The 25600-nt window shown below is 45.0% G+C and overlaps 1 protein-coding gene across 1 annotated transcript; it reads left to right on the top strand.

Moving 5' to 3' along the window:
* Window positions 1-883: 883 nt before the first annotated feature.
* Window positions 884-25600, top strand: ppil2 (peptidylprolyl isomerase (cyclophilin)-like 2). The gene is made up of 20 exons (XM_070833747.1): window positions 884-1008; window positions 1204-1253; window positions 1744-1789; window positions 1945-2007; window positions 2372-2423; window positions 2646-2697; window positions 3078-3169; window positions 4095-4184; window positions 4290-4365; window positions 4474-4634; window positions 8276-8351; window positions 8954-9060; window positions 13155-13244; window positions 15707-15740; window positions 18565-18682; window positions 19176-19232; window positions 21243-21315; window positions 21807-21869; window positions 22405-22547; window positions 25375-25600. Exons 1-20 carry the CDS (start codon window positions 977-979, stop codon window positions 25475-25477), a joined length of 1578 nt encoding a protein of 525 aa, XP_070689848.1. The 5' UTR covers window positions 884-976; the 3' UTR covers window positions 25478-25600.

Genomic DNA, 25600 nt, shown 5'->3' with positions numbered 1-25600 from the left:
TTGGCAGCAGCTGGTGCCCCCCTCCCACCTCTACAACTAATGCTGTGTAACCCCCCCCCCCACCCCAGAGGGTCTACCACAGCACACAGGTGCAGGCCCTGCAGAGATGCTCCTGGAACAGTCCAGCACATCACAGCAGGGTGTGAGGTGCAGGCAGGAGCAGAGCACATGGGACACCATGACAGTGGACAGGAACATCTGCACTGAGTGTGGGCTGGAAGTCCCACGGTCAGAGTGGAGGACACCTCCCAGAGTGGCTGAGAATGACCCAGCTAAGATCCTGTGGGACGTCCAGATCCAGACTGACAGACTGACATGGTGCTGATGGACAAACAACAGAAGAAGACCGTGGTGACAGATGTAACAACATCAGGAAGAGGGAACATGAGAAGCTGGAGAAGATGTGGGGAGTGAAGGCAACAGTGGTGTCACAGGTGATGGGAGCTCTGGGGGCTGTGACCAGCAGACTGGGACAGGAGCAGAGTCCAGGTAAAACATCTGAGGGGTCTGTCCAGAAGGGTTAGGTTAGGTTAACAATACCAGAACCCTCAAACTAGAGGACCTGAGAGGGAGGAAGGCACCCCACCACAGGGGATCTCATTTTCTTTTGTTAAACCCTTAACTCACACAATAATGATGGTGGTGATTATTATTGTCATTATCATCAGGAGTGGTATTAGTGGAAGGAGGAGTAGCAGCAGTACTAGTAGTAGTACTAGTAGTAGTTGTAGTACTAGTAGTAGTTGTAGTACTAGTAGTAGTAGTAGTACTACTAGTAGTGGTTTTATTGTGCTGTTTATACCTACATCCAATGGGGGCGCCAGAGCTCCGCCGTATTAAGAGCTTTGCCGTTAATGACGACGACGAAGAAGAACGTAAACAGGAAGTAACAAAAGGCGACCTGGTTGTCTGTTTTAGTTGGTCTAGTTTGACGGTTTACAGTAAAAAGTCGTTCAGACCTCCACTGAAACTCAAAATGGGGAAGCGACAGCACCAAAAGGATAAAATGTAAGTGAAGTTTTATCCTGAAGAAAACACCGCAAGTCTGACACGCGCCGTTTGTTGTTAGCTTAGCAAGCTAAGTGTTTTTCAACGAGCTAACAGCTAGCTAACAGCTAGCTAGCTGGTTTAACTTTAAGTCTGAGTTTATTTTAAGTTTCCTCATCGTTGTTCCTCATATTTATGTGTGTTTTTACTCTACAGGTACATCACGAGTACAGAATACACACACTTCTATGGAGGGAAGCGAGCAGGTGAGCTGCATTCTATATTTCTAATCAATGTTAATAATGTTAATAACCTGGGTATAACTTAAAGCTCAGCTTATCAGGTTCACTCCCAAGTTAATCTCCACCACACAAGGAATCAACCTTGGTATGTTGGTCCATGAGAAACATGTGCACATGGTCTGTTTGTAGAAAGAGAAGGATGTACAGTTTGAGCAGGAATGTGTGAAGTCACCAGTATGAAGTAGAAAGAACACGTTCACAGAGACCAGATGTCTAAAACATGTCTGAGTCAGATGAAGAGACGGCACACTAATAATAACTGTTATTATTGATATGATCAGTGTTCACACTAATGTTGTCTAATGCAGTAGGTGGAGTTGTAATATTCAGGTTTAGTTCAAACTGTTTGAGAGAAGTTAGCTAGTATTTACATCAGTAAGTGTTGTGGCTTGTGAACGTATTTTAATGCCATTTGATATTCAGTGTAGTTTATTTTAATGTTTTTACTTTTCAGAAATCCCACAGATGAACTTCAGACGGCTTTCGTTTGACCACTGCAGGTAAGAAGAGACGTGTTTCCCATCACCAGGACAGGAGCATCAGATCAGTAGTGTTACATAAATCAGGACAATCTACGCAGTCAAATCTGTCAAATCTGTCTGTATGTGTGTTTTTGCTGAGTGACTGTAAACTGTTGTTCTCTGAAACATTTCAGCTTGTCCCTCCAGCCGTTTGAGTATCCTGTCTGTTCTGAGGAGGGCGTCGTCTTTGACCTGCTGTAAGTAGATAATTAAAAAGATTATTACAGTTGGTATATCTGACTAAAAGTTCTGACTGTTCGCTGTCATTGAATGTTTCTGTGTTCTGCAAGCTAAAATTACTGTTTTTGTCATTGGGGTCTGGTGTCCTAGAGGAGAGCGATATAACAGCTGTTTCTTGTTTAAGTTTGACGTATAAATAAGGCCCAGCTTTTAAAACCGTTACCCTTTAAGATATTTACACTGTTCACACATGAAGCTCTTAGAAGTTGTACTTCAGGCCAAAAACATGATGCAGGTGTTGCTGTTGAAAACACCCAGCAGCTGATGTGTGTTGTGGGATCTGGTTTGATTTAAAGTAAAGATCTCTCCCTTCTACTTCAGGAGCATCGTCCCGTGGATCAAGAAGTACGGCACCAACCCGGCCTCTGGAGAGGTGAGCAAACAGCACTCACTGAGCAGCAGGTTGCTCCTTCCTCGTTGACAGTCTAACTTTATTTATCTGGGATGTTTTGGCGCTTCACCCTCTGCTTCACCATTGTTCACCTGTAGAGACGAGTGTGTCGCCGCGTCTTCAGGCAGTTTTCTCATGTGCTCATATTGTGGAAGTCTGATTTATGGGTCAGCACCAGTTTTCAGTTTCTCTTCTCTCCCTCAGAAACTGGAAGCCAAGTCCCTCATCAAACTGAACTTCGCCAAGAACAACGATGGTAAATACGCGCATGTTGTACTTCACCCTTAAAGGATTCTCGTAGAGGCCAGGAGGCCGATACTCTCATTAGAGCTGAGGACGCTTCATTCCGCTGACTCTAATCACCAGAGGGAGCCAGCAGGGGGAATAAAACGGTCAAATCCACACTTATCTTACTGCAGCGCAGCTTGGCACGACAGTTTGACATAAAGAGTGCTAGAGGGTCATTTTTATGAGGGGCTATTAAATTAAAACACGTGTAGGAGGAAGATGTGGGGGAGAGGATGTAATTCAGCACATTAAACGAGGAACCTGCTGCCGTCTGGAGGAGACGAGTTTCCAGCCTGTTTCCAGCCTGTGTCAGAGTGACTGACTGACTTTCTTCTCATTGTGTTCCAGGAAAGTATCACTGCCCTGTTCTGTACAACGTCTTCACAAATAATTCTCACATTGTTTGCAACAAGGTCACCGGCAACGTCTTTTCTTATGAGGTGGGTGAACTCACACACTTGGCCGCCTAAAGAGACTCAGCCGACAAGCTGCAGCCTCACATCACACTGGATTAGTTTCGCACAGCAAACGCTTCCCCAAACAGACTCTACCGCACAAGTTCCTCAGCTAAGAAACATTTGGCAAAGTTGAATCTGTTTTTCACCTGATCTAAAGAAAACCAACTGAAATCTGTGTCCTATTGATGTTCAGAGACATTTAAAGGAGAACAAGAGCTTGTTTGATCCACTGACAGGCTCAGAGTGTTATTCTAAGTGTGTGACAGCATCATGGAAAGGATCCCTACAGAGAGAGACCTGGAAGATCCTTTTGGTTTAACCACAAACAGCACACACACCAGACTACATTCACTAAAACAGGGATTTTAGAGAACAGGACACAGGAGCTGCTGCTCTGCTGCTGCCTTGATTTGTTTGTTTGATTTCTTGTGTGGCTTTGTTGGTTTAAAGGGTGAGTTCAGATCCAACGCAATATTTGTGTAACACACAATAACACAAACTAACTGATGGAGGCAGCAGCTCCTGTGCTCTGTGAGCTAAAATCCCTGTTTTAGTGAATGTAGTCTGGAGTGTGTGCTGTTTGTGGTTAAACCAAAAGGATCTTCCAGGTCTCTCTCTGTAGGGATCCTTTCCATGATGCTGTCACACACTTAGAATAACACTCTGAGCCTGTCAGTGGATCAAACAAGCTCTTTTAGTGGACCTACTGTGATCAGGTGCAGTTGTCCCAAAGGATCACGTTGCAGCCATTGCAGCCCGTTTGGTGGCTGCTGGCTGAGGTGATCTACTGGACCAGTTCCAACACTTTTACTACCTACTAAAATATGTACAAATGGGGACCAGATTTAAAAACACCAGTTATGCTTTATAAATAAATAAAATTAACGTTGCTTTGTTTTCCACTCAGGCTGTTGAGCAACTCAACATTAAGACTAAGAGTTTTAAAGATCTGCTGACCGACGAACCCTTCACCAGAAAGGACATCATAACTCTTCAGGTGTGTTGTTTGTCCTGGTTTGTAACACTGAAAACACATTATTTAGGTAAAGGTGACCTTTAATCTGATTGATCTGATGAAAATGTCCCTGTTTTGACTCCGTAGGACCCCACAAACCTGGATAAATTCAATGTTTCCAACTTCTTCCACGTAAAAAACAACCTGAAGGTGTTGGATCCAGGTGAGTTATCAAACTGGTGTCTCTTATTTATGCAGAGAAATTCTGCTTTCATGAGTCAAGGTTAAACTTCATGCTCTGGTTAAACCATGTCCCTCCTCTGGTGTTCAGATGAGGAAAAGGCCAAGCTGGACCCGGCGTACCACCTGAACAGCACCAACCTGGAGACCAGGGAGACTTTAGCTGAGCTGTACAAAGACTACAAGGGCGATCAGCTGCTGGCCTCCACTATGAAGCAGCCGGAGGCCAAGAAGACTGACAAGCTAAACGCTGTGAGCAAAAACAAGTTGTTTTAGACAGTGAAATATGTAAATATATAAAGTGATGTGAGCTCATAATAATAATAATTTAACTATATTTGTATAGCACCTTTAAAACAGAGTAAGTAAAACAGGGAGCAACAAAACAAAAGCAAAGATTAAGATGAATTTGATACGAGAAGAAAAAGACAAAGTCAGAAAACCAGAGAAGTGATGAGACATTAAGATATTAAAGAATGCAAATATGATTGTATAGAAACAAAAGAAGCTTCAGTCTCTGGTTAAGGAGACGGACCTCTGACCTCATGGGGGGGCACTGCAGCCATCAGCTGTGGACATGAAGTCTGCAGCTATCGATCATTTTCATCAGCTGTTGATCTATAAAATGTCAGAAAACCAAACAACCCAAAGACCAGGAAGTATTCACATTTCAGAAGCTAGAATCAGAGAATTTAGGCTTTTTTGTCCTGAAAAAATAGTGAAACCCAATTGATGGAATACCAAAATAGCTGTCGATAAGTTTAATAGTTGATAACTGATCGATTGATCGTTGCAGCTCTGGTGGGGATGAATCTGTTAGCACGTTAGCTCAGTAGCTGCTCTGATGTAATCCAAACACTTTTAGCGTGTCCTAAAAGTTTAGCATCAAAGATCGCTCTTGACTTTGGAAAAATAATAATTTGACAAAATGGTCCCAAGTCAAGGTCCACTTACTGGCTTTGTCTGGAGCTTTCAGTCAGACCACACGGTGTCCAGGTGTCTTAGCTGTTGAATCAGAAAAAACACCATTTCCAAGGTGAAGATGAGCTTTACTGAGAGTGCAGAGTCTGTTCTTTATAATCCATTGATCAAACATTGATCAGATTTCTAACTCTGTTCATCTGGTGAGGAGGTGCAGCACCGACTCTGCACACAGGAGGGAGCCACACACACACACACACACACACACACACACACACACACACAGGAAAACTCTGACTGTTGTGAGCAGCGAGACAAACAACTGCCTCCAGAAACAGAACAAAGAGCATTTACAGAGCTGAGAGGAGCATAAATCACCAGAATCACACCTTCACATCAGGAATTTAAGCAAATCTAGAAGAAGGATGCAGGCAGCAAAAACATGTGTGCGTCTAAACCTGAATCCTGAGTGAGAAACGGTCCCACAGGCCTCAATAAATATGCAGCAGGTTTATATTTATTCAGAATCTGATGTTGCCCCCCCCCACAGGTTTAACTAGACACACAGATGTGTAATAAAAAAGGTCGACCGTGGTCACGTTACCGCCGAGACCGTGTCCTTGAATGGCGGCGGGGATGAGCGGCATCAACACTTACTTTCTTACCAGCTCTCCCTTGATGCTGCGCCTCCTCTCAGTTTTTTACGCCACGGCTTCTCCTCGGCTGTCTGGAGTTCACAGTTGAGGTGACGCTCCGACAGCGTCTGAGGGAACGGCGAATATAGGTCACACGGAGCACACAAGGTAAAGTCTGTGCCTCCATGATGCGCCTTCACAAGAACTAGAGCAGAAGAATGCTAAACCAGGACTGTAGAGTGGGCTCCAGCTCTGACATCCATTTTCACTTCTCCGCTTTCATCTGCCTGAGCTGTTATTCTGTTGACTTCCATAACTTGCTGCCTTGTTATTTTTGGATGTTGGTACTTTCACAGGAGCTTAAAACATCTCCAGCCCCTCTTTAAAGGGTAACTCCAGTAAATCTTTGGCCCTATATTCTAGTGTCTAAATGACAAATGGTGTTATCTCTTTGTTGAAAGCCACCAGACGTCATTGACAAAAACAGTGATTTTAGCTCACAGAACACAGGAGCTGCCGGTCTGCTGCTGCCTCCATCAGTTACTTTGTTTGTGTTATTGTGTGACTTTGGTGTTTTGAAGTATTAGTTTGGATCCAACACATATGATATTTTATGTTACACAATTAAGCTGATGGAGGCAGCAGCAGACCAGCAGCTCCTGTGTCCTGTGAGCTAAAATCCCTGTTTTTGTGAATGTAGTCTGGTGTGTGTGCTGTTTGTGGTTAAACCAAAAGGATCTTCCAGGTCTCTCTCTCTGTAGGGATCCTTTCCATGATGCTGTCACACACTTAGAATAACACTCTGAGCCTGTCAGTGGATCAAACAAGCTCTTTTAGTGGACCTACTGTGATCAGGTGCAGTTGTCCCAAAGGATCACGTTGCAGCCATTGCAGCCCGTTTGGTGTCTGCTGGCTGAGGTGATCTACTGGACCAGTTCCAACACTTTTACTACCTACCAGTCACTCAGACACCAGGATGTGGACACAGAGGACCAGGGGGAGAAACAGTGGAGTGACCCTTTAATCTCTGTGCTCTTAAATCACACAGAAGCTGCAGAGGCTGTCGTTTAGCTAGTTTGCACTTGATGCATCACTCTGCAAACGAGGCGAGAGGCCAAGTGTGGCTGGAAAGAGGTGTGGTGGAGTGGGAAAGATTAGTCTTCAGCTGAAGGATGAAGCTTCAGCTTCTTTTAATGGGAAAGTGTGAGTCCTGTTGAAGAGCCTCTCCTGATCTCAGTGGAACATCCCACAGAGGGGAAAAATACACAAATAAGGGCCGCAAGTTATGTTTGTTTTCATTATTGATTTATCTACCAATTAGTCTATAAAATGTTAGAAAATACTGAAACACACTGATCACATTTTCCCAGAGTGCAGGCTGTTGTTGTCCTGAACCCAAATTATAAGGATATGAAACTAAAAACAGTGGAATCAGTCTGCTAGACCGAAACCATTAAATGACTGATTACTGTTTAATTTCCTCCAACAAATCGATTAAATGACTCAACTCAGTGCCAATCCAGAGCTATCAATGAAGACAATTCAATAAATGAGTGTGAAAGATGATTTCTAATAAGAACAATAATACAGAGTTTATTGAGGACAGTTTACAAAGATACAGCAAACTAACAACAGAGAGACAAACAAAGACGAGAGAAGTTTAAGGAAAAGTTAAGATAAAGTTCAAAAGGACAACAAAAGACACGGCCACCATCTTCAGGTCACATGACAGCTGAGCAAACTGATGAAGAACCTGATGGATGTTTGAAAGCTCCAGAAGAGGTTTTAGTGAAGCAGCATTAATAAAAGGCTTCAGTATTCCCAGAGTTTGATGATAGCGTTGGTTAGTATCTTCTGATCTTTGATCTGATTTTATATCGCACTTCATTTTGAGAAAAGACCAAAAAATTAATTCTGCCCATTCAATGGTTTTAGTCAAAAGGAGAATTTTGGTATATTTAAACCTGGAAAAGCTGTTTTATGTCTTTTTTCAAACCCACCAGACTCCATTGACAAAAATGACAATTTTACCTCACAGATCACAAGTCGGACAAACTCCTGTGACCTGTTCTCTAAAATCCCTGTTTTAGTGAATGTAGTCTGGTGTGTGTGCTGTTTGTGGTTAAACCAAAAGGATCTTCCAGGTCTCTCTCTGTAGGGATCCTTTCCATGATGCTGTCACACACTTCCACAATCCGCTCTGATCCAAAGTAACTCTTTAAAACACCAAAGTTTACCTTTTAACCAACATCATAAAATTATACTTAACAGAAGAGTTAAAAACATGTCAGAAAGTCTGTTATTTTGACTCTTGTACTCGTGTCTCCTTTTCTCCAGGCCCACTACTCCACAGGCAGAGTGTCCGCCTCCTTCACATCCACGGCCATGACTCCTGCAACAACACACGAAGCAGGCGAGCGAACATCTCACACACAAACAGAAAGGAGCCTCTGCAGGTTCCCAGCAGACAGAAGCATTCACCTCGTCTTTCTTCTGCCGCTCTAGTCTTTATCTGTCCAGGGAGTCACGCCTGCTCCTCTGCAGCAAAGTGCCGCTGCATGTGAGAGCCGCTCAGTTCGGCTCTGTCGTCTTCTCCCGTCAGCCTCTGAGCTGCTCCATGGGAGAGATTTACTGTTATGCAACTGTGCAGTAGGTTCAGTACTCTTCAGAAGAGGAGGACGGTGTTTGGATTTAGTGACCTAGTTCTGCTTTCTGAGGAAGGACGGCATGTCGTGTGTTTTTAGGGATGTAAAACGATTGGTATTTTAGCATTTTTGTTTGGTTACACGGTCTTGTATAAAGGCTGGACACTTGCATAAATCCATGTGAATAACAACCTGCACTGCAGAGGCTCTCAGGGTTTTTAAAGGTCAGGGCAACATCAAGCTGAGACTCATAAACACTCAATAAAACCTTAAGATTGTTTTTCAAAATAACAGCCCCACGTCTGCCCAGCCGGCCATAGTCTCAAATGACACATTCAATAACCACATTTGTTGTTGTTTCGTGTTCCAGACGCCATCGCAGACGACACCGTGCGTTACCAGTATGTGAAGAAAAAAGGCTACGTCCGTCTGCACACTAACAAGGGAGACCTGAACGTTGAGCTGCACTCTGATAAGGTGATAACACTGATCTCCACTCATACACAACAACTAGAACACCCCGAACGGCTGAAGGAATAACGCACAAGCTTGTTGTCGTGTTGGGGTTGATGCTTCCAAACCCTCAGTCTCTACATCCACAACTTAAAGGGACAGTCTGTGTCATCTGCAGTGTGGTTGTCTGAGCTCCTTCTCCACAGTCAGTGTATTCTCTTCAAGCCCACCAGACTCCATTGACAAAAACAACAATTTTACCTCACATGGCGCAAGTCACACAAAGTCCTGTGCAATGTGTGGTAAAACTACTGTTTTCGTCAGTGGAGTCTGGTGTAGTAGGTGGCGGTCGGCACGCCCCCAGTTTGGAGAAGCAGGCAGGAGTCCCGGCACAGACGCCAAGCAATGTGCTGCTGTGGACGGGGCGTTATTGTGTGGCCAAAAGTCACACAGTAACACCAACAAACTAACTGATGGAGGCAGCAGCAGTAGTAGTGAGTCCTGTGTCCTGTGAGGTAAAATGACTGTTTTTGTCAATGGAGTCTGGTGGCGTTGAAGAGAGCTTAGATAGATACAACGGCTTCAGTTCCCTGTCAGAAAAGACCGACTGATGCAACATAAAGCAGTGAAAATATTCTTAAACATGTGTTTCTTTTTTATAATAATATTTTAAAATCTCCACACGATCACTGAAGTGTGAAGTGAAATCATACTGCCACAGTGCTTAAAGCTCATAGAAGCTGATGTCTTTTTTTTTTTTTTATTGCCATATATAGAAATAAAAGTTTGAGATTAGTGAAGAATACACTTGAACTCAGAGCCTGTGGTTCCAGCGGTGAGGCCTGGTGTGTTTGACGCTCACACAGACTCCTTCAGTTCACCGCTGTAAAAGCAGAGCGTTAAATTGCATTTAAGGAGACTCATCTGAAACGCTGGAATCAGCCCTTTGCAGAGTCCGTGCCCCGGGCTGCCAAGTTTACATCTTGGCAGAAACGTGTTTCTTGTGTGCCTCCGTTTTAAGGTGAGGTGTGGGGCTCCGGGGGGACCGCCGGAGTTCCAGGAATGCATTTCTGCCCCGGTAACCAGGCGCTTCGTGCGCTCGGCTCTCATTGGCTTCTGAGCTGTCGAATCAGAATAATGAGGGGAAAGTTGCAGCGGTTAGACAACCTGCCCTCTGAGCCCCACATCCACCCCCCCACCTTCCTCCCCAGTGGTTTTCACACGGGGCTGCAGCTCTATTCGCGGCCTGCTGTTTAGGAATTAATGAGCGCTGCTTCACTGTCACATACACTCTCAGTCACACACATCCAGAGTCCGCCTCCCTCTAAAGTGCCCTTTTCCTCTCCGGCTCTGAATGTTTTGGGCGCTGCTGCCCCCGATGTCCCCGACTGGGGTGAAATGTGGGGGGGCAGATGTTGGAGACCGGATGACGCTCAGTCACGCATGATATCGAGGAAGGAACAGCTTTATTATATTATCATATTATAGTTCTTATATATAAAAGTACTGTGGATATCTTTTCTCTTTATTCATTTATTTTAAATATATAAATTTGATTGAAATTCTTCCGTATCACCATGAGATGGAAGATCCTTTTGGTTTAACCACAAACAGCACACACACCAGACTACATTCACTAAAACAGGGATTTTAGAGCTGCTGCCTCCATCAGTCAGTGTGTGTGTGTTGTTTTGTGTATCAGGTGTTTTTAAAGGTTTAGAAAACTCAAACACACACAAATGAACTGATGGAGGCAGCAGCAGACCAGAAACTGGTGGAGCTGAGCGGAACAGAAAAATCAGCTGCTAGTAAGTTGTTGCTAAGGTTGGTCCTATTTACTGGAGCAGTGAACAACGTTTCCATTGCATAAGAGCCTAATGTGATGGTAGTGACTGTCCCAGGTATTAGTCAGACCCCCAGGTGTTACCAGGGAAACAGAGTTACAGCTTGTGAAAAAATTAAAATCTGAATTAATGGTCTTATTTAAGTGATCATGGCTTAAGAGGGATAATGACCTCCGAGGTGTCCATAATCAGGAATTACTGGACTCTGCAGAGGCAACCAGTCGTCCATTAATCCCTGATAATGGACCCCTGGTTGGGCTTTACTTTACATCTTTTCGGCTGAACGCCTGGAAAAATTCTAGAAAGAGAGAAGAACCTGTAAGCAGCCGGACGGACGGACATGAATTAAATTTCTTCTTTCTGTTTACGTCAGCAAACACTGTTTCCAATCTGACATCACTGATGGGCACCTGAGCATGTTTCTAAATCGGGCTCCATTTTAAAAATACCCAGGCTCAAACACACACACACACACACAAAGCGTGCACATAGAGATGCTAATTTAATTTAGGCACCGTCACAGGGCAGCAGCAGCAGCAGCAGCAGCAGCAGGAGGAGGAGGAGGCAGAAGAAGCCAGAGTTACAGACGGAGATCTCTGATGTGAAAGTTTGCTGGTAGAAATCAGGAGAATTAAGAAACTGGTGTCAAACACACAGAAAGGAGAAGCTGGTACATACAAGTGTACCATTAACAGTCCCAACACACACATCATCACTACACAACTGTTTTTCTGGGCTCTTTTCCACTGCAAAATTTGATGGCTAAAATGGTTAAAGTCAGTCCAGTCATTTTGTCTAGTGGTTTAAAACAATAAGCCTCTTTGTCGCAGAGTGCTTTGAAAATCTGGGATTTGTAATAGAGGGAGAAAGAGGCAGAGCGTTGAACCCCAACAGCAAAATTGAGACGTATGGGGAATAAGACCAGCGGAGCTCAGAACCTGTCACACAGCGAAAGGCCACTGAATTAAAAATAGGTTTTTACGAAAGCATCTGGTGATTCTTGGAAACCAGCAGCCATTGTTGCTGAGGGGAAAAAGTTAGTTTCTCACACACACACACACCAGAGTGTTTGTTCCTCAGGGCTGTTGACGTTAATGACAGTAGACCTGACCGGCGTCATAGTCGGAGCCACGCCCCCCGCTCTGGGGACAAACACCGGCTCATTTCACAGAGCGCCAGTCAGTCAAAATTAGCTTCTGTCAGTGGGTGTTTTGTGATGATTTACAGGATGCCTGAAAGTCTTCCTGACCCAGGGCGCCCCTTCAGCAAGAGGGGAAATCCAGATGTGTGTTTAACAGCGACAAACGGAGCTTTGTAGAGGAGCTCTGAGTTTTCAGCTGTATGGAAACACCTCAGGCAACAGCTGAACCCGGCCTGACTGGTGTGTACGACAGACGCTTTCACACAGCTCACGCCGAGGTACAGATGTGACACTCTGTGTGTTTATGTAAAAGCTTCATGCTGTCTGTCAGCTACACCTGGAAGTGGAAATATAACAAGCCTCCATAGTTCGACACCTGTCCAATGTTATCAGACAGTCCTGACACTGAAGGCAGCTAAAGATGATCCAATCAAATGGCAGCGTCATCGCTCTGGTGCATGTTAGGCCCTTAAAGGGTCACTCTGGTGTTTTATCAGTTAGTTTGTTTGTGTTATTATGTGACTTTGGTGTTTAGAAAGGTTAGTTCAGATCCAACACAGTATATAACACAAACTAAAGCAGCAAACCAGCAACTGGGAGGTAAAACTACTGTTTTTCTGAATGGAGTCTGGTGGCTTTGAGGAGATCTGTTTCTGGTCCATCTCTGTAGGAAAGAGGGAGGCTTGTTTTAGCTACTGACAGGCTCAGAGTGTTATTCTAAGTGTGTGACAGCATCATGGAAAGGATCCCTACAGAGAGAGACCTGGAAGATCCTTTTGGTTTAACCACAAACAGCACACACACCAGACTACATTCATTAAAACAGTAAAACAGGCTAAGTTTCACTGGATGAGCGTTTCACTAGAGGTCAGGCCAAAAATAATGGCGACACACTATATCATCCTAACAATCTTCAAGATCTGCTTAAAATCCTTCAAATGGCACTTCCATACAGGTTGCATGTTTTTTCCAATTGACCTTTTTAGTGGGGCCAACCAGCCACGGTGACAGGCTCAGGTGGCTTCAGTCGGTATTAACATCCAGTTTATCTAAGTGTTACTTGTGTGAGTGTGCTGCTGGGTTTATCAGGAGGTGAAGATAATTAATTAGGCCTGTCTGCATGTTTCCTCCAGGTTCCCAAAGCTGGAGAGAATTTCATCCGTCTGTGTAAAAAAGGCTACTACGACGGGACCGTCTTCCACAGGTCCATCAGGAACTTCATGGTAAGGACTTGGGCCACATAAATGTGCTCCTGCTGCTCTCCCCCTCCACTTCATGTGTTCCACGTGTTCACCGTGTGAGCGCCCTGCTCTTGTCGTAGTGACCTGTTGTTTTAGGGTTTGGTCGTTTTATGTCAGCGGCCTCGTGTTTCCTGCATTAGGTTACGCTACCTGTTTGCTTCCCAGCTGGCTGAGGTGTTATCCCCTGTGGCTTCCAGACGCTAACAGATTGTTGTTGAGCAGCAGCGTTTTCACAACATAACCAGTTCAGTGCCAAGTATGTTGTGTTCATGACTTCCTGCAGCGTAACCACGAGCTCACGCGTTCAGTTTGAAGGCAGCAATTGTACCTGATTTACGACCAGGACAAAGTGCCGCCTTTTCTTTGATCCCACGTGGAGACGCTAAGATCGTTTTTCTCCTCTGGGTTGTTTTCAAAGTTTGGAGGGTTTTCCTCAAACGGGAAAAGTGAAGCGTTATAATCGGTTCTTTGCAGACAAGGAAAAAAAGAATAGACATTTTTGGACTGAAAGTTCAAAGAACAAGGAGGCATGAAGTTTAGGGTCACGTCAACAAACAAGCAGCTGTGAGCGACACAACCAGTTTTCTGTCTTAATGTCCTGACTGTCCAGAGGCAGGAGTTCAGCTCAAAGTGCTGCTCTGTTTCTGTTCACTCCTGTTGCTGCCTGTGATCTGGAGCTTTAGTGAACCATCGCTGTGCTGACTTCACCCAATAGGATCGCTGCCCTGATCACCTCACATTCGGCTTCAGGCTGCAGCGACAGTGACCCTGTGACCCTGCCATCCATCTGCCTGTGGAAATCTTGATACTGCTTTGGGGACAGTGACAAAGCTGTTGTTAAACATACTGTGACGTCATATTTACTCAACCGTGCTAGCATAACGTTAGCTTTGTGGCTAACAGCTGTGAGCTGAGGGATTAGAAATGTCTCCTTTGGGCACGTCGTCTCAATGATCCGTCCTGTTTCCTGGAGTAAACAACGCTTCCATTAGAAGAACCTAATGGGATGGTAATGATTGATCCACATATTAGTCAAACCCTCAGGTGTTACCGTGGAAACGGAGTTATGGCTTGTGAAAAACTTTTTTGGTTGCAAAACGTATGAACATATCAATGAATGGTCTAAATGTTTATTCCTTGTCGACTGACCGCTGCACGTCGGACGGTTCTCTGCCTCCATGTGTCCACTGATTCCTGATAATGGACACATCTCTTTCTTATCTTTTGCTGAAATGATGATACTTTGAGAAGAGTGAACGGAGCCTTTTCTTCCAGCTCTGATCTGGAGCCAGTTAACTCATAATTAAAGTGGCTCTGAGTGGACTCTTACCTTTTTCCTTCCGTCCTGTGGGGTTCAGGCACAGTGGCAGGCTGAGAATTGTTTGTCTATAATTACGGTGACACGTCTCCTCCACAGTGAGAGGAGCGTCTCAGACAGAATAATTTCATAGCAACAAACGCTCCAGCAGCAGCAGCAGCAGCAGCAGCGTGTTAATGGCAGCAGAACTGCATCACTTACTTCCCTTGAAGCTGTTTCTGTGATACTAGCCTGACTGTTTCCCTCTGAGGCGTGAGAGGCCCCTTCAGGCTCATCACGTGAGTCTGCCTCAGGACCTGGACCGTCTTAAACATTAAACTGCAGCCTCACAGTGTCTCTAACTCTGCTGTCAGCCCGCTAACATGAAGGCTCTCGTTGGCTTTGATTAGCGTTTGCTGAAAATATCATCACACAGACGGCAGACAGAAAGAATCAGGCTGCCATTTAACCCTTAAAGTTCACGTTTTACATCCAAACCTCCTGTTTATATCTATACGTGTTAACCAGCTGAAGGTCTAACAGACACGTGAATGTGTTTCTGAAAAGCCTTTTTCTGTTACACTCAGTGTTTCACATGGTTCAGGCATTATTTCAGACTGCTATAAAGGAATAATCCAAGTAAGCTGTTTTGTGCTACGAGGATGTAAATGAAGACTGAACTGCTGCACTGCTGCGGTGTCCTCTCTCCACTGTCGGCTTTATTTGTTTATGTTTTACTTCTTCGTCTTCCTGTTTCCTCTCTACTGCCGTGTTGTTGTACCTCGCCAAGAAGCAGAGAATGCGTCTTTGAGCTCTTTGCTGATGGCGTACAGCGCAGGGACCCGCTCATCAGAAGCGTGCTCTGCTGCAGCACCAGTGCTCAAACCCCCAGTGTGTCTTTAAACAAGACGCCTAAAGAAATTCACAGAGCAGCGCTCTGCTGCAGAAACAATAAAAGGAAAGTGGAGCCTTAACAATGAACAATGGAGGCCTGTATCCTGGAAGCTGTGTCAGTGGCTCCAGGTTGGACAAACGATAAGAGGAGATGTTGTGACCTTAATTTAAAGTCTCATTTGGCCATTTTACAGAAATGAGATAAGTTTACAGCTACCGCCTACCAAACCTAACGCTGTGTCTCTGCTCCCAGATTCAAGGAGGGGACCCGACAGGCACCGGCACAGGTAAGAGGAGCGCTGCACTTAAACCACATTTTGAATTACATAACACGTCTCTGTTGAATTATTAATAGGTCCTTTTTGGAGGCTTTGCTTAAATACCACTTGCAACTCAAGATGCAAGTCAAGAGTGTTACTAAATATACTCTGAAGGCACAGAGGAGCACAGAAGACACTTTTATTTACACACACACACACACACACACACACACACACACGTGATGAGGGCTGAGTGTAGGCTACAGGATGGGGGAGCGATGAACAACCATCAACCAGCGTTTGGTGTAATTTTCCTTCTTTTAAGGGCAGTTTTAAAGGCAGCTCAGTGTAATTGACTGCAAGGCCTCACAGTTAATTTCCTGCTTCATGTCGTCTGTGGCGCTCTGAGAGTCTGTAGCACAGAGTGTGCTTTGTGTCTGTGGGCGTTTCTGAACGCTGCGCAAATGCGTTCACCATGACAGATTTATGAAGGTGCAGAATTTCTGGCCTGTGGGTAAAATTCTCCTCATCACCTGGTCTGAGAAACGTGTGCACACAGTTCACCAAAGGACCTCGAACCTAACATGTCATTTTGTGTCTCTCTGTCCATATCCTGGTGTCTGAATGACCGGTATCTACTAAAAGTGTTGGAATTGGTCCAGTAGAATGTGGAAAGGATCCCTACAGAGCCGTTCTATCGCTCTCTGCACACACACCAGACTACATTCACTAAAACAGGGATTTTAGCTCACAGGACACAGGAGCTGCTGCTCTGCTGCTGCCTCCATCAGTCAGTGTTTGTGTTACTGTGTGTTACACAAATATTGTGTTAGGTATGAACTAACCCTTTAAAACATCAAAGTCCCACAATAACACAAGCAAACTAACTGATTTAGACGGCAGCAGTACAGCAGCTCCAAAGTAAAACTACAGTTTTTGTCAACAGAGTCTGGTATGTTTGAAGAGAGTGGTGCTCTACTTGAACTACCCTTTAAGAACAACAGCTCAGCATGCAGCTGCTGTGAATCTTTGGATGTTTGAAATATCTTTTTTACAAACCTGTCCAAAGCAGGATGTCGTCTCTGGTTTGATATTAAACTTCATGAAGATGAAGAGAAGAAACAGGAACACGCTCACTTTCTTCCAGTTCTTGTGACGGGAGCAGAGATTGCAGAGTAAGATACTGAACCACGATGTGATACTTTCTTGACACTTGGATTTTGAGATTTAAGTGTCAAGAAAATCCTCCAGTGTTCTGAGTGAATCCCTCCCTTTAATCGCCTGCACTTAAATTGGACAGAGACACATGCGGCAGGCTGCTCACTGGAGCGTTAACTGGAGCTCAGAGGAGCCTCATTTATCTAAAACCATTCAGAGAAGGAAAGACATGTTTTAAACATCGACCTGTGAATGACATCCCACACATGTATTCGGCGTGTGAGACGAGAAGTGCAGGCTGGCGTGTTTAGAAATGGCCAAATAACGTGTTCATCAGTGGAGATGCTCCGCAGCTGTCAGCCAGCAGAGGATATTCTCATGTTGTTTGTCTCTCGCTGGGCCCAAGGTGAGTGAGGTGGATGTAATTCAGGGGAACTTGCAAATGAACAGCAGAGAGAGTGCGGCTGATTAATTGGTTAACTCTTTGGTGGGAATTAATTTCTCTCTTCATCCTCGTCTGTCGCTCGCTCTTCAATTATGATCCAGTCCCACTGAAGCTAAAATGTCACCCAGTTGATAAATTATGCAAAAATGTCACCGGGGAAGTCGACAGCCGCACGAACCCTCCGAGGAGCTGATTGGTTCATGTAATGCACTTACGCTCACACACACACACACATACAGTGCACAGTGTGCCTCTGCATGTGTGTGTGTGTGCACAGTCTCAGGCCTGTACACCAGCTGGCAGGACGCAGGACGGTGAAACACGCCTCAGGGCGACAGATCCTCTCCCTCTGTTGGGAGCCAATAAGCTCCTGCAGTGCGTATTCCTGTACGCTCATCATGATGATTCTTAATGATGAAGCCGCTCTGAATAATGGCTCACAGCTGAAGGCTCTCAACATGGCTCCACATTCAAGGGCAAACAGCAAACACACGCAGCCTCTTCTCTGTTTCTCTGGTGCTTCACTCAATTAATCCTACGACTGACAGACAGAAGTCTGTGACTCCATGAGAGCTGAAAACATCTTAGTGGGTTTAATCATGTTTAACAGCCTTGTGGATAGAAACACCTGATGAAGGTATCAGGTGTTTCCTCTGCAAACTAAAATAATCATTCAGAAAAACTTTCTTCTTCATTGGCGACATTATGCACACAGATAAAGAGTCAGGAGTGTAAAGAGACACCTAGAAGGAGCTGTCTGTGCCATAAGTGATGCTGTGAATGTAGTCTGGTGTGTGTCCTGTTCTCTAAAGTCCCTGTTTTAGTGAATGTAGTCTGGTGTGTGTGCTGTTTGTGGTTAAACCAAAAGGATCTTCCAGGTCTCTCTCTGTAGGGATCCTTTCCATGATGCTGTCACACACTTAGAATAACACTCTGAGCCTGTCAGTGGATCAAACAAGCTCTTTTAGTGGACCTACTGTGATCAGGTGCAGTTGTCCCAAAGGATCACGTTGCAGCCATTGCAGCCCGTTTGGTGTCTGCTGGCTGAGGTGATCTACTGGACCAGTTCCAACACTTTTACTACCTACCAGTCACTCACACACCAGGATGAGGACACAGAGGACCAGGGGTTAAAGTTAAATGTTCCTGAGGTTGTTTAAATGACTGTCAGCAGTATCACCTGCAGTTTCTGTCTCTCTCTCTCTCTCTCTCTGTCTGTCCTCCCTCACCATCTCCCTCTCTTCCCAGGAGGGGAGTCCTTCTGGGGGAAACCTTTCAAGGATGAGTTTCGGCCCAACCTGTCCCACACTGGCCGGGGCGTTCTCAGCATGGCCAACTCAGGTCCAAACACCAACAAGTCCCAGTTGTAAGAAATTGACTTCAAACCCAGTTTTCCTTTTAACCTCTGAGTCAACAGAGAATTATGTTCAGTCTTTTTCCCTCTGACGTCTGCTGAGGCTCCACAGGTGAACAAGACAAGAGCAGCAGAGAGCCGCCACATTAAAATGTCATTGACAGACAAGCAGTTTATGTATTAAAGCCTTAACTTATATAGTAATGAAGTATTGTACAGTAGAGATCTTCGTCCCTTAACACTTGAAGTGTGTATTCTGGCATAAACAGCTGCTGAATGATGAGATAATAACAGTTTGAACAGTTTTTACTGTCCTCATAAAGGTTTATAATGTGCTCCAGGTCATTTGTCGTGCTTATATTCAGCTCCTAAATGATGAGAACGAGGTTCATCTTGGGTTTGTGCAGTTTATTATTGGATTGACTTGTTATTCTGTTAAAGTAGTTATGTGAACAGACATGACTTCATACTAACGTGCAGGTGTTTCTGTTCTGTTTCCTCTCAGCTTCATCACGTTCCGGTCCTGTACCTACCTCGACAGGAAGCACACAGTGTTTGGAAGGTAAAACTTTTGGTTTTTTAGCTCTGTGTTTAGGCTACGCTCAAGCTTAAGTCCCACTGCGTCACAGCCGCCAGAGCTGATGGCGTCCGCTCTAGTTAACGCTTCAGATCCCAGCAGAAATCTGTTCCAGTGAAGCCGTTCAGGTCCTGATCCCAGTGCTCCTCATCCTCACACACACCTTCTTACATAGACAGGAAACAGGAAGTCAACAGCGTGAGTGTTACCTGGTCAGTTGCTCGGCTCAGTTAGTCACAGCAAGAGTATCACTTTAACACTTTTCTATTATATTATATATATTTATATTCCCCCTGATACACAGGTTAGAGGTTACATTATTAGTTTCAGTAGTTTTTACCTCTACAACAGGATAAATATCATATTGTGGCCTTTTAATCTGGGTACTGGGAGTTTTTGGTACGAGCTTCTGGCTTCCACTGCTCATTGGCAGCCAATCAGAAAGCAGTAAATCTGAGGTGAGCTGTGTGACTGTGACAGACGAGCTTTGGGTCAGAGCCACGCCTCCTCTTCCTCTCAGTCTCCTCCTCTTCCTCTGTCCCTCTTTCTCTTTCTTGCTCTCTAAAACATATTTGGTCCTTCTGCAGCTCCACACAAACCGTAACGTCACTTCCAGTCCAACTCGCGGCCGACAGCAGTGAAAAATGTAGAAGATGCTGAGTCTAAACTGATGGCAGCCTCCGTCTCAGCTGACCGTCATCTTAAATGGGTCTCTTTTTGGGAAAAACCTCAGCTGTTGTCTAAAAATATTCAGACTGCTTTTAACTGACTGATTCACCACATGGTCAACACTTAAAAAGCTTCTGCTTTAACCCCACGTCCAGCTTTTTATCCGCTCCAGACTGCAGCCGTTGCACATTTAATGGAGCCGGCAGTGTCAGCCCACTTAACCTGATCCATACGGAATGAGAGGCGTCTAAAATCAGACCAGACGCCTCGTCTTTGTCAGGTTGAGGAGCGTTGACCACAGTCAGGAGGGTCAACTGTGGCCCTTTAAAGGCTTCCTCTGGTGTTTCTCCCCCTGGGTCCTTCCTCTCTGTCCACATCCTGGTGTCTGAGTGACTGGTAGGGAGTAAAAGTGTTGGAACTGGTCCAGTAGATCACCAGAAGTGTGTGACAGCATCATGGAAAGGATCCCTACAGAGAGAGACCTGGAAGATCCTTTTGGTTTAACCACAAACAGCACACACACCAGACTACATTCACTAAAACAGGGATTTTAGAGCTGCTGCTCTGCTGCTGCCTCCACCAGTCAGTTTGTTCACCAGTTGTGGCCGATAAAGCTGAAAATCGATCGATCAATCGATCTGTAGAGGCGATGCACCCTTTGGTCCAGTCTCATCGGCTTCAGAGCGGTGCGGACCGGCTCGGCTCTTCTCGCTGTGAATGTGTGGTCTGAACTGGGCCGGACGGTTTTGTTCTTGAAGATATTGTTGTGGTTTAGTTCGTCTGAACAGAGGAGAAGCAGGATAAAAGACTTTGCAGCCTAAAGAGCAAAGTGAGAGCAGCTTGTCAAAGTGCAGCAGGGGAGTCGTTAACAGATCGCCGCTCAGCGTCTGACAGACTCTGCAGCTTCAGCGCTTGTTTTTCTCTGCTGTGTTTACACCATGAGGCAAATGTGCTTCTGACAAAGACTATGAACATTTAATTCATGTTCCCTGTTGTGTGAGGAACATAATGAAGTCTGTATGAATCCCTCAGCCGCTAGATGAGATCTCAATATATGAAAACCAAAACATTACAGGGTGAGTAGCTCGAGGGCACTTTGGTCCCTCAAGTCTTGTCAAAGTTTGGCACATCAGTCTTTCCATTGGAGATGCAATAAAATGTGTTTTATTGTGAAGGACTTGTTGCCTTTGTTCTATCGTCCTGGTCATAGATCAGAGTGATCTGGGACCCACGTGGGGAGACCGGGTCTCTTTTGCTGCTGCTTAGATGTTAGAGGACTTGTCATCGTGATAAATGGAGGATATTTTGTGTTCTTCTCTGCTGCAGGATAGTTGGTGGGTTTGAGACACTCACAGCTATGGAAAATGTGGAGAGTGATCCCAAATCAGACAAACCAAAGGTAAGAATCAGTGATTTTTAAAGGATAACTCCACTATTTTTAAATCTGGGCCCTATTTTTACATATTTTGGTGCTGTTGTATCGCACTCTTCAAAACCGCCAGATTCTGTTGACAGAAACAGTGATTTTACATTGTAGAACACAGGAATCTATCGCTGCCGTGATCGATTAGTTTGTTTGTGTTATTGTGTGACTGCTGGTTTAAAGGGTTAGTTCAGATCCAACACAATATCTGTGTCACACAATAACACAAACTAACTAAGTGATGGAGGCAGCAGCAGACCAGCAGCTCCTGTGTTCTGTGAGCTAAAATCCCTGTTTTTGTCAATGGAGTCTGGTATATTTGAAGAGAGCTGTTTTTTTAACCTGTAAGCAGAAACATGATATTTTATTTCACATACTTTAGACAGTACATATATGAGGATTAAAAAAGCACATGTTTATGCTGCAGTATCTGAAATATGCTTCTCTAATTTCTTCCTGTTTAATAGTCGGAGATCAAGATCATAAGTACGACTGTGTTTGTGGACCCGTACGAAGAGGCTGACGCTCAGGTTTGTTTCTCTGTTTGATACGAAGGTGTTTTCACCAGCGGGCGTCTTAGTGACACGTTCAGACTAGAAGCCTGAAAATCTGTTAGATTTCTACTGATACTGAGGTTAAAGGTTTAATGTGGGACATTTCCACAGAGTAAGGATTTGATTTTAATATCCTTTGTTATCCTTTTAACCAGGTAAAATGTCCCTAATAAAGAGTGGACTGGAGCTCCTGCATGTGTCACACCGTCAAACCAAACCATCCTTAACAGATCCAGTGTGTTTGTCTCTTTACCTCTGCAGTCATTGTTTGATGTCAGATCCAGAGTACAGAGCAAACGCAGCAGAAATCCTGGCTGTGTATAAAACTCGATCTACCTGGATCCCGCCGTCCCACCTGTGTTCTGTGGTCTGTGGTGGTCTGAGGTGGTCTGAGGTGGTCTGTGGTGGTCTGAGGTGGTCTGTGGTGGTCTGAGGTGTCTGTGGTGTCTGTGGTGTCTGTGGTGGTCTGTGGTGGTCTGTGGTGTCTGATGTGTCGCTCTGTGTTTTTCAGATTGCAGCTGAGAGAGAAAAGGAGCTTCAGAGGCAGGAGGAGGAGAAGCAGCAGAGCAGCGCCGCCCTGAAGAAGGCTGCAGAGGAGCGGGCGCCAAAGACCTTCAAGGCAGGAGTCGGGAAATACATCAACCCTGCTACAATGTGAGCACACACACACACACACACACACACACACACACACAGACACACACACACACACACACACACAGACACACACACACACACACACACACACACACACAGAGACACACACAGACACACACACACACACAGACACACACACACACACACAGACACACACAGACAGACACACACAGACACACACACACACACACACACACACACACACACACACACACACACAGAGACACACACAGACACACACACACACACAGACACACACACACACACACAGACACACACACACACACACACTCACACACAGAGACACACACACACACACACACACACAGACACACACACACAGACACACACAGACACACACACACAGACACACACACACAGACACACACACACACACACACACACACACACACACACACACAGACACACACACACACACACAGACAGACACACACACACACACACACACACACACACTCACACACAGAGACACACACAGACACACACACACAGACACACACACACAGACACACACAGACACACACACACAGACACACACAGACACACACACACACACACACACACATACACACACACACACACACACACACAGACACACACACACAGACACACACAGACACACACAGACACACACACACACACAGACACAGACACACACACATACACACACACACACACACACAGACACACACAGACACACACAGACACACACACACACACAGACACAGACACACACACATACACACACACACACACACACACACACACATACACACACACACACACACACATACACACACACACACACACACACACACACACACAGGTGTCGCTGTGCTCGATGAACCTTTAACCCTCTGAACTCCGTCTGTGTACAAAAGCTGCACAGTGTTGAATTCCTGAATCTTTGGTCTCTGAATGAAAGAGTTTGTTCTGAGCTGCTCTTTATGGAAACAGTCTGAGAGAAACACTGCTATGAACTGGAGCTGGAGAGAGAAACACTGACTGATTGATCGATTGATTGATTGATTGATCGATCGATTGATTGATTGATTGATTGATTGATTGCACAGAACAGACAGTGAGGAGTATTTGTTGTGAGCCCGGCCTGTGGAGAGGATGAAGGTGAACGGATGATAAAATGTGATGATTACACGGCGACGCTGAACGAGGAGAAACACAATAATGTGACGAGCTCCTCCTGCCCCCCCCCTCCCTCCCCCTCGGGGGAGATTCAGGCCTCTGATCCTCTCCGTGTTCCCACCAGGCTCTCAGATGTTCTCTGTTAGTACAACATGGAGCAGAAGATAAAAAACATTTTACCTCAAGCTTCTTCTTCAAAATGATCTGACAGGGTTTTAAGTTGTTGTTTTTTGTATTTTTTAAGAATCACTTCAGTGGAGAGAAGAAATTAAGCTGTTACATCGACGACACTTCACACAACAGACAAATAATGAAATGCCTCTTTATCCAAAATGAAAAACGATCCACGACATGAAGGGAGGGTTGTTCTGTGCACGACTCACCGGTCCCAGAATCACGTGTAAAGGTTAAATCCCACAGCCGCCACAGCTGAAAACCAAACCCTGCATCGTGTGATATTTGTGGATCTGACACACTTCTAATAGCCACTTTTAGCAAATAGTTTGGTTTCCAGCTGCACATTGACTCCGATTACATCTCAGCGCTGTCATCTAAAACCACAGGCAGCTGTTTACACCAAACAAGCTCAGACAAGCCGAGCAGAGCTTCCTGCTCCGCAGCAGAGCGGCGGTAAATAAACATCAGGCAGATTAAGACGCAGACATCCTTCAAGCTGATGTGTGAGGAGAGACTTTCCAGTGTGAAATGAATCTTCAGTCTAGACTTTCAGTTATGTTTGACACCAGGGTCGTGAGCAGAGACGCTCTGATTGGTCCGACAAACCCAGGAAGTCTCTTCCCTCCCTTAAAGATCTAATCCCTTCAATTAAACTCAATTTAATGGATATTAAAAGAGAACTGGCTCCTATCTGTTCATATCCTGACAGCATTAAGGTTGTCTGCCTGTGGTGTTATTACGGGTAACAGACCTGTTTTCTGTGAAGTACGATTATTAGGTAGAATTACTGTTTTTGTCAATGGAGTCTGGTGGCTTTGAGCAGAGTCCTATAAAGTGTATAAATAGGGTTAACCTTTATTTTAGCTCCCAGAACACAGGAGCTGCTGCTCTCCTGCTGCCTCCATCTGTTAGTTTGTTCTTTACACGACGTGTGTGTAACACAGTAGGTTCAGGTAGAGATGCCTTCAGAGGTGACTGAGCCAAGGTGAAGGTTCAGTGGGGTCATGGTTTATTAATGGTGATTAATTGTTCTAGTGAAGTTTTCTGTGCTTCCAGTTTCTCAGCAGCAGAGTTTGCTGCTTTTCTTTGGTTCATATCAGCTCAAGTTGAACATCTTTGGGTTTCAGACTGTTGGTCGGACAAATGAAGACATTTAAAGACTTTAATCCTGATTTAATCCAGTAAATTATCGTCAAATGAATGGATAGTGAAGGAGATGATCACTAGGTGCACTCCTGAAGGTCAGGTTGATCTCAGACTGAGAGCTCACCTGTCCCGTAACGAGACACGAGCACACATTCAGATAATTCATCCAGACTGTAGTTTTGCTTCCAGTAAGAGAAGAAGAAACGTCTGTGCACCGTGTGATTACACAAAGACCCAAACAACATGTCCTCCAAAGAGAGAAGAGGAAGAACAGATCAGAGGATCCCAAACATCTGAGGACGAGCAGCTGATTATGATGTTGTGTTCTCTCCCTCAGAAAACGCCCGGCTGCTGAGGATGACAGCGAGCCGTCCACCAGCGGAGCCGCAGCCAAGAAGTCCAAAGGCAAGACGAGCTTCGGCGACTTCAGCTCCTGGTAGCTCCCACACACCAGTCTGAACCTTTAGTGGGCCGAGCCCAAGCAAGTTAATTCCTTTCATCCATTTGTATCTCAGTAGTGTTGTCGTCTTATGGAACGATTAATTAAAGTTACTTTTTTCAAA

Source organism: Pempheris klunzingeri, chromosome 7 (genome assembly GCF_042242105.1).
Source record: "Pempheris klunzingeri isolate RE-2024b chromosome 7, fPemKlu1.hap1, whole genome shotgun sequence".
In the NCBI taxonomy this organism is placed as follows: domain Eukaryota; kingdom Metazoa; phylum Chordata; class Actinopteri; order Acropomatiformes; family Pempheridae; genus Pempheris; species Pempheris klunzingeri.
This window is presented reverse-complemented; position numbering and strand designations above follow the sequence as displayed.

Coding starts and splice junctions, on each gene's coding strand:
- ppil2 (XM_070833747.1), top strand. CDS start 977: ATGGGGAAGCGACAGCACCAAAAGGATAAAAT. Junction 4,366..4,473: donor CCTGAAGGTGTTGGATCCAG/GTGAGTTATCAA, acceptor TCTGGTGTTCAG/ATGAGGAAAAGGCCAAGCTG. Junction 4,635..8,275: donor AGACTGACAAGCTAAACGCT/GTGAGCAAAAAC, acceptor CCTTTTCTCCAG/GCCCACTACTCCACAGGCAG.